The sequence below is a fragment of the Amblyomma americanum genome, chromosome 9 (assembly GCF_052857255.1).
Source record: "Amblyomma americanum isolate KBUSLIRL-KWMA chromosome 9, ASM5285725v1, whole genome shotgun sequence".
In the NCBI taxonomy this organism is placed as follows: Eukaryota; Metazoa; Arthropoda; class Arachnida; order Ixodida; family Ixodidae; genus Amblyomma; species Amblyomma americanum.
Genome location: NC_135505.1, coordinates 105,052,152 through 105,061,850, shown reverse-complemented (window position 1 = coordinate 105,061,850; position 9,699 = coordinate 105,052,152). Strand labels below are relative to the sequence as shown.

At 46.8% G+C, this 9,699-nt stretch overlaps 1 protein-coding gene and 1 non-coding gene across 2 annotated transcripts; both read left to right on the top strand.

Moving 5' to 3' along the window:
• Window positions 1-733: 733 nt before the first annotated feature.
• Window positions 734-3,453, top strand: LOC144105275 (uncharacterized). The gene is made up of 2 exons (XM_077638418.1): window positions 734-766; window positions 2,428-3,453. Exons 1-2 carry the CDS (start codon window positions 755-757, stop codon window positions 2,773-2,775), a joined length of 360 nt encoding a protein of 119 aa, XP_077494544.1. The 5' UTR covers window positions 734-754; the 3' UTR covers window positions 2,776-3,453.
• Window positions 3,454-9,278: 5,825 nt separating this feature from the next.
• Window positions 9,279-9,461, top strand: LOC144105804 (U2 spliceosomal RNA). Its single transcript, XR_013308902.1, has one exon. It is a non-coding gene; the product is annotated as a U2 spliceosomal RNA (small nuclear RNA).
• Window positions 9,462-9,699: the final 238 nt, after the last annotated feature.

Genomic DNA, 9,699 nt, shown 5'->3' with positions numbered 1-9,699 from the left:
GGAGGTCTCCTTGTTAACGCAGGACTAGTCTACTGAAAGAAATCTTTCAGTAGGCTAGTTCCGTACATGCTCCGTACAGCATTTGACCTCCACGGAATCTCGCCGATTCTACAGCGACCATGCTTTTCTTCGACTACTACGTACTCTGCCCTCTTATTCTGCCAACTTTATCCGTTTAAGCATTGGTGAAATATTATGCATGAGCCCGGCTGGGTATGCGACGCACATAAAATATGGCCATCCATATACTGTGCAGGTTTGTCGAAACGTGGGTGCGATTTTTTGCTGCCCAAGCTAGGTGTCCGTCTGCGGGCGTTCATGGGAAGGCGCTCTCGGAGGGGGCAACATTACCTGACACTGAAACATGAGAATTTTGACTTACGCACTCTGGCAATAAAGAAGCGACAGTTTCAGACATTTACGCCTTCGCACAAAATGAACGTGAGAGCCGAACACATTAATCGAAATCCGGCAGCCGCTGACCCGAATTTGGTTCTTTTGTGTTCGTTTTATTGAGACTGTGGTACGCCAGACGTATATCAACCGAACCGTGTCGGCCACCCCAGCGACGCGTGGTCCTTTGATTCTCGAAAAACTGGTAAGCGACCGCATTCTTTCAACATCCAACCGCACTCCCCACGGTGACCTTTCATTCTCGCTGAAATCACTCGCTTAGGGACGACGGTATATAAAACGCAGTGGCTAGCTTCAGAAGGACAGTTCCACACATTGAGCAACTCGGCAGCAGTTCGCCATGAAGACTTTTGTGAGTATTGCCACTCGGATCTACGCCTGCTTGGATATCGACGCTGGATTAAAACCTAAACATCTGCGGAGAAGTGTCTTCTACTCCAGTGTTGCGAACAACCATTGATTTCGCGTTTAGTATGCAAGTGTTGTTGGCTGGAGATAGGAATAATGTCGGATTCGTCGTGTCTCCAGAGGAAAATACGCCTGCACATTTCTAGGCAACAGTTTCTAGTACAGTGTAATGGGTCAGCCGTTCCCTACTGAAACGTTCCACATGAGCCACTTTTATGAAATTATTGGAATACTGAGCCCATAAGATATGGAAATATATGTGGAAATCCATACCTTGTCTGTACGGAGTATATAAGCATCCCATATAATTTCTATACGATTTCCATACAGTGTACATGACGTCATTAGGAGTCCGTAGGTTTCCATGTCAGCTTCATAGTTCATACCCACTATATATGCTCTATATTGACTCCATAATTTTTTATTGAAGCGTATTGAACTAGGAACTCGTCATATGGAAACTTTCAGTAGGTTTCCATTCATATGATTCGAGCTGAATTGTGCTGGCAGGAGACGAATCTAAGAACGCTAGATAGTATGCGGGGGGTGTTTGATCAACTTTTTAGAGGTTAGCGCCAGTAACGTCTAAAGCAACGTTTCTTGTGTTAGACAGTCTGCGTTTAGTCGCATTGATGTCGTTCTTTCTACTCGCGTCGTTTGTGCCAGAGGGGCTGAAATGTAAAACTATGTCTCTACTTGAGTTGTTCTAGGTGTATATGGTCTCAATCTACCGAAGTTACCTGAGTGGCAAGATACTTGCAGCCGGTGTTTTTGTTCTACATTTTAAAGCGTACCGAGATCTGCTAGCTTTATTAGTATCGAAACATTAGGTGTGGCACTTTGTTAGAGAAGATGAAAAGCAGTGTATTTTTGAATGACTTTTTTTTTTTTTTAAAAAAAAAAGTCATTCAAAAATACACTGCTTTTCATCTTCTCTAACAAAGTGCCACACCTAATGTTTCGATACTAATAAATGACGGTAAAATAATTGGCATATTTTATCACGCACTACAGCTACGGCTTCATGAACAGCATTTTGAAGCAATTTGCACTTGTTTCTAACCAACACAAAACTGACAGTCTGGCTACGGGTTGTTGTGTATACAGAGATACCGTGATTTTCGGAGCCATTTGGAGCGCCTCAAAAAACGAAGCTCTGAGGTACTTTTATTGTTCAGAAATCAAAAACTCTCTGGTGGTAGGCTGCAATCGCTCGGTTGCAGAATTATCTAAAGTTATGTTTCTTGACGCCTTAAAGGTAGCTCTTCGCTTCCTATGTCAACTGATGATTGCTGGCCTGGAGTATGCTGGCTTGTTGTGGTTCCTATGTCAACTGATGATTGCTGGCCTGGAGTATGCTGGCTTGTTGTGGTTCTTATGTCAACTGATGATTGCTGGCCTGGAGTATGCTGGCTTGTTGTGGTATTCCGATGTCACAAAAGCTATACGATCTTTCCAAGGTTAAGATACAGGACCTTACCTGGAAATTTAGTATCTTGTGTACAACGACCAAGGCGTGTTTTGCTCTGCTAGGAATTACTTTCGCTTGACGTTATCAAGCGGGTCCCAGGCGCGGGATGACTATCTGTGTCGCCTTGCCTGCAGTTCTGCATCCTGGTCGTCCTGACAGTCTTGGCCGCCGCCAATGCTGGCTACCACGGGTACGGTCACGGTTATGGTCACGGGGGCTACAGCCACGCCATCACGCACCACTACGATAACCAGAGGGCGCATTATGGATACGGCGGATACGGCGGCTACGGAGGATACGGTGGCTACGGAGGCTATGGAGGCTACGGTCACGGCTACGGCGGCTATGGAGGATACGGTGGCTATGGAGGCTACGGGGGCTACGGCGGTTACGGCGGATACGGAGGATATGGTGGATATGGTGGTTACGGTGGTTATGGAGGATACGGTGGATACGGCTACGGCCACGGCTTCTTTGGGTAGTACTTTGAGCGGCAGTCTGAGTTTCAATGTAGAGTCGACATGGTCAAGCAGAATAAAGAGCTAGTCTTCAGCCTTCCCTTTGCCTTCTTTTTCGGTGGCTGTGTTCTCACCTTTTAGTAGCTGACTTCTTCGGTGGACCAGGTACCACCATTAAGGAAACAGACTGGGAGTGGTAGTAGAAATACTACAGGGCCCAAACGTTTGGTTACAGTGAAGTTCTCTTTTCTGTATAAAGAAAATAAAGCCTGCGGATAAGTTCGAAGTCGAATTGAACACTTCGCTTGTATTAACTCAAGCAGGAAAGCCAAAATCTGACAAAATTCTAAAAAAAAGAGAATCCGGGTCTTTTCAAGTTGCATAATTTTTTAATGGTCGTGTAGGCTATCCAAACATCTCCTGCCGATTTCGATTCCTCGACCTGTTTGAAGCATATCCGGGTTGCGCGTCTTGCTGCATAGGAGACCCAGCAGTGTCCGTCGTTGGCAAACAAAGGCAATCTGGCGCTCTTTTGTAGACTCCTTGTGAATATGTTTATGGGAACCTCTGCTCTTTGAGTAAACTACACGAAAGGTTCACAGAATAGGCTCATTTTCAATCTCGTGTTATGCGTATCATTCGTGGATTTATGCGCACAACATACTGAAGTATTCAGCTTGGGCAGTATTCTCTGCAGAGTTGTCGCGGCGCTAATATGAAGAAAGGAAGAAGGACAGACTATGAACGACGAACAAAAAACTAAACATTATGCTTTTCCTTTTCGTGCAAGTATTGCAATAAAGCACAGCCTGAACTAGAATCCACTCACTTACCCTGAACATAACTGCAGAACTCTCCACAGGACATGGATTGTTGGTTCAGACACTCAAGGAAATTTCTGATACAAGGAGAATAGGGTGGAAAAAGAATCCTTTTTTTTTGTTCTGGTTCAAGGTTTCATCTCACTGTTATCGACCTACAGGTCTCTAGTAAAATATAACGAGGTTATGGAAACACACCCGGCTAGACGTACCGTCTGGTGTAATCCGCTCTATCACTGCAATTAAATATGTTTTTTAGGTGCTGTCATGCATATGTTGCTTACGAAAGCAAACAGCAAGAAGGCAGTTGATAAATCATGATCACTCGAGAGAACCCACCGTTTAAGTCGGTTTTCTATAAGAGGCGACTCGTATTTATCAGCAGTGCTAGAGCTGTCGTGGTACGTACTTCAGAGAGGAACTGGCTATAGAGCACGGCGTAAAGCCAGTAAAATAAGTTTGAAGACCTACTGTCAACAAAAGTAAATTATTGATCCTTCAGCAACGAAAAGCATAAAAGCGACTCCCTTATCTTTACTTCGTCTGGCAGGGTGAAGCGGTAATAGAGGATAACTCCATCCCCACCCTTCTAACTAGGCCAATTCCAAGGCCCTCTCTGGTCAGACCGACCACTGTTGCCACGTCTTCGAAAGCACACGACTTGATCACTATTGTGGGCATTCCTTTTAGGTGAGGGTAACATGAATACTATTTTTTAAGTGCCTGAGCTTCAAAGGTGCGCTGAAGCAGGGGAAACAACTGGGAGAATGGCACACCACAACGCTTTGTTAACCTGAACAAAAAAAAAAAAGACTACAGAGAATGTTTACTATATTTGAATCAATGTGAAAATATGGATTTTTGCCACGTAAGAGATGATGACGAGCGGGCAGAGAAAGAGAGAGAAAAACGTTTAATGCATAGAATGATTAGGTGGGCCCTCATTCCAGGAGCCCATTTGTTTTTCCCGCAGCTCTTGCCGGGTTCGCCAGCAAAATCTCGTCTTCCGAATGTGAGCTGGACAGCGCCGCCTCCCAGTCCTCAGTTGCTGGGGCACTGATTCTTGGTATAGCTGGGTTTTTCAGGCATGACCATACCATATGCTATAGATAAGTCACTTCACTGCAGAAAGCGCAATGCGGATCGCATGAATGTGGAAACATATAGGTGAATTTCACCGAATTTATATGAATATTCGATTGCAGTTCCTTCAGAATGACCCCTTGCTCTTTGTTTATATTTTTGTGCTGTTTGGCGTATACTTTCCTCTTTTATCTCAAACGTTGGAGTAAATTCCTATAGCCTAAGAGCGGCTCTGAATAATTATGTTGCTACGAACATGGGCGGACTCGGGGTAATTGCGCCATCAGCGGCGTGAGCGCCTTCGTCTCTAACATCCGCAGAATGTCTTGGAGGTCATATGACTGTGCATTTATATTCTGTACCTGTTTTAGTTCTGATTATTCTGTGCGCTTGTTTTCCAATCCTCCCTTTGGTGTAGTACGACGTGCAGTCCCTGAGTCCATAATTACACACGAGACCTCCCTGGAGACCATCGCCAAAGCAATCACCGCTTCCTCTGCTTGGGAAATTCCCTGGCATGTAATTGGTGCCCCGTTAAATAATTTCTCTGGCGTATCCGTGCGTGGTATGGTTGACATCACGTTGACCGGTCGTGCCACGTCCGCGTAAATTGCCTCTTCCATCCGTCCCATGTTCTCCTGAAGGCAATCGCCCTAGTATTTCTTCTTTTCTTTTGAAATTCTGGGTACATTTTTTTTCGAATTGGGTGCAGCTCAATCTTGCTTCTATAAGTTGGTCTTACAAGTACTCTTGGTCCTCCGCATACCAAATGCATGGGAGCCCAAGTCTATCGAATACGTGCCTTCCTGTCGTGCTTCCTGATAGGCGTATCCTCTGCGATATCGAATGGTCTTCAGTAACTTCGTTCACGGTATTGTGAATTTCAATGCGTAGTATGTTTTTGCGTTGACCCGGATACCAAGTGCTCTTTTATATACTACTTTGCGTATTATTACGTCCAACTTGTTCAATTCCCTTTTCTTCAATTTCAGATGTGGTGCTGTACGTAAGCGCTCCTGTTCACAGTAAAAGCCTGAGTTAACTTTAGGGTTTCTTTTTCTTTAAGTGCATGCTTTTATGCTTGTGGTTTGATACCCTACTAATAATTCTCGCCGCATGCTCAGTTGTTGCCTGCAGTCACTTAATCACTTCCACGTTGTCGCCCTTGCCCTCTATTAACAGTTCGAAGATTTTCGCAAGTGTTGCCTCTTGAGTTTGCACTCCCCCCACAAATACTATAACAAGGTAAGAGTCTCCATTGTTCCTAAATATTAGTACCTCCGAATTGTTGGGTGCGCATCAGAGGCCACAACTATAAGCGTATTGTTGCACGATATCCGCCGCATATTGTAGTCTTTCCTGCATGCTCCCAGTTCACCCTCCGGAGGTCCAGAGCGTAATGTCGTCAGCATACAGCGCGTGTTTGACACCCTGTATGCTGTCCAGCCTACTCGGTAGTCCGAATAGGGCAATGTTGAAAAGCAAAGGGGACAGCACTGCCCCCCTCACCCCCGAAGTGCGGCGAGACGGAGCGCTTGCGCTAGGCCAGCTGCGGACACGAAAGAAAGTATTCTGCTCGCGTCAGAACCTTCGGACTTGTACCACGTAGAAGACGACGAAGGGCGAGCAGTACCGCTAGACAGAGCGCTTGTGCTAGTCGGACAGGCAATACGAATAGAGGCCCCATTATCACCCTCAACCATCTCTGTCACGGAAATTGAGCTCCTCAGATTGTGGATACCATCTCGTTTCTGCCGCAATCAATCTACAAAGTTGGTAGTCACCGCCTGGTCATGGCCATTCCCCCTTAAGGATATGTGCCATTTGTATGAGGCAAAGAACAACGCAAACAGACGACGGACAATTTTTCCCGGGGTCGTACCCACTGGGTTAGTGGTTGGTTGGTGGACCTCAAATAAAGATGGCACATACCCACTACGGCGAGAGTGGCAAATGCACAGCCGGTGAATTGCGGCGGTAAGTGCGTACAAACTAAAAGATGAAGAAGCCAACACCTCTCGGAGATCCCACGCCGTGCCTGAGGAATCCAAGAAGAAGAGGAGGTAGACCAACGCCATGGCGGACGTAACCAAGTCCGCCCCGTACCCACCGGCGCTGACTAGCGCGGCCGTAATGACATTCGCCGTCGTCCTGGTGCTGGTCGCGCCGCTGGTTTTGTGGCTCGTGACCGCGCTACTCATGCCCACGCCATCGTTCCGGTCCAACCGTAGCGACCAGGCCAACTGCGCCACTGCCGTGGTGCATGAGCTTGCCGCCTACGGCAACTTCTCGATGGACCCTTGCCTCGACTTCGGCCATTTCGCCTGCTACGACCGAGCCGCCATGGCCAGCCGCGACGTGCAACGGGACCAGTACATCAAAGCCGTCGTCAACCCCACCTTACAGGCACGCTTGTCTTCTAGCCATCTTATAAACCTCGCTGTATTAGCCTATTTCCTCCAGGTTGGCGTCCTGGCCATCGTAGGTGTCGTCTGGCCCACGAATATATACGGATCTGCAAAGCTGCGAGCTCGCGTACAGGCACCATAAAACCTCTCTGCCCATATATACTCCCTGCAGCGAAGGCTAACAAGGGCATGTGATTTTGAGCCGGAAGCTCTGACCCACAACGCATGCTGCGGAGTATACTTCTCCGTCACGGATCCATCATACCCATCATGGGCTTCTACAGATATTTGCGCGTTTGGCGGAAATTCAGATGTAGCGGCCGTCGTGCATAGCGTCGTCATTGAGATTATCATTTGGCAAACCAGCCAGCGCTCATTACTCGTTGCAGCTTGGAGATAAGCGGTGAAAATATTTGAAACGTGCGGTGTGAACAGAGCGAATGCAATTACGAAGATGCGGAATATACCATCAGCATCATAATCAGTTGTGGACTGTTTACGTCCGCTGCGCGAAAAAGGTCTCTGCCACTGATCTGCAATCATACCAACCATGCGGAAGCGACAGCCACCCTTTCCGCACGTATTTCCCCAATCAATACACTCACTTGGAGGACGCTGAAGTAGCAGCATGCTGCTCCTTCAGTGATGTGTATCCACCATTTTTCCTTTGTGTGGCTTTTGTTCTCCGCTGGTTCGCCCAGTGTGAGGCCCGAACCAACTGGCGCAGCAGTTCTCTTCATTACACTGACTTATTGCGGTGTTTGGTGCGCTTTTGTCTAGGAATGCGCTTTGCCACCCTTACGGACCTCAGGCTCTTTTTCGATCGCACTGTATGTCCCGTCGGTGTCCATTTTTTCTTCCTGATCTTCACTACGATTCCATTGATTCAAGTTTGCTTTCTCATACCCACGCTTTACTCTTACTACCTTCAAATGATATTAAAACAATATATCCCGAAAATATTTCGTCCCTTAAATCGCTGCCTTGTCCCTAAATTGATGTCGCGCCTTTTCCTTACTCCACAAATCTGTGCGCATTATCTACGTCCTTGGTGTGGTTTCCTCGTTCTTTCCGCGTGGTGCCCTCAGGATTTTCTTATGACCTAAACCTTTTATCAAAAGAAATGTTCGAAATTTCTTGAACGTAAAGAGGACTCTGGTCTCTGCCTCCCCCCCCCCCCTAAAAAAAAAGCGACTTCCGCGGATCCTGCAAGAGCTTAACTGTACAGCTTAGAAGCAAACTTCATGGGCTCTAACCTTTCTGTTCGTATATGTTCGAACCTTTCCACATCTGTTGCCCTTATATTTACGTATGTTTTTCGTCAATCATACAGATTGTGCTCAGAATGTCTGCGGCACTTTATATAACTGAATGAAGACATACGGCAATATGGGAATAATGAGGAGAGTTCCACTACGGGTGGCTACATTTCCAATTAAAAAATTAAGTATTACTAACATCCACCCTTGAAGAGCCTTATGTCGGAAGAAACTTACGTGCTCAAGCACTAGCACGACATAGACGATAACCAGAAAACTCAACTCCCGTCCTATCTATCTTAGTCTGTCGCGCGGGATTTTGAGTCTGTACAACCAACTCCGCCGTCTTGTCCTTGTGTTCTGCGCTACATTGCCTTTTAAGTCTCCATAGCTGAAGCACATACTGCCATATTTGACGCTGATGGCTTGTTATAAACGAAGGATATGAAATGCTAATACGTGCGACATTAAGCTGCACGTCATAAGCGTGATCATCATCAGACTGACTACGTGCAAAGCAGGACGACAGCCTCTCAAAAATAATTTCAGTTAGTCCTGATTTTGTGCTGCTTTCTGTTCTATTCATTCGCTTGGAATCCACTTTCTAACCGCCCTCCCTTTCCAGCCACCGGTTACTTTTTGATTATGTGAATGTTTGGTTTCTGTCCGGTTATCTCTAGGAAGCTGCACCTATAGGCAAAGTTTACTATCTCCTGTAGCACTGCTTTGAGCGATTGGCAGAGTCTGGAGTATGCACGGACAGAATGGCTCCTTGCTACTCGCAGGGCACACTGAAAAGCAACGCGAGCATACTAATGGGCTCGCTCTACACGAGATGCATGAAGCGGATGGCCAACAACCCCATCACCCCTGAAGAGGTGTCGAACGCAACGTTCGCAGCTCTCCGCTCGTGGGGAATCCTTGACGGTGCCAACGGCAGTCTCAGTGTTGTCAGCATAGTTGCCACCATGGACATCAGGTAATATGCGAGCGCGCCGGTTTAATATCTGCTACGGATCTCATTTGGACCCAAGATAATAAACTTATTTTTGGAAATATGGTGGAGTGCTTGAAGCATGCTCCATCCCCGCCACAGGTTGGCCTGGTATTGCACTGCCTCCGGGATCGGCCTGGGACACTATAGCGCGCGTCCTTTCTATCCTATCTTTCAACTCTCGTACTTTCAGCACGTGGCAGCGATTGTGGCTCAGCGTTAGCCAGTGGCCAGGTCGGTGCATTTTCCTTTTCATTCTTCCTGTCAGCTACAGCAGCAGCAGCAGCACAATACAAAAAGTAATTGCGTCTGCTAACGGCATTCCTAACTTAAGGTTGAACGCAAGGCATCGTAGATGCAATATCTTTGAACAGCTCTTGAAC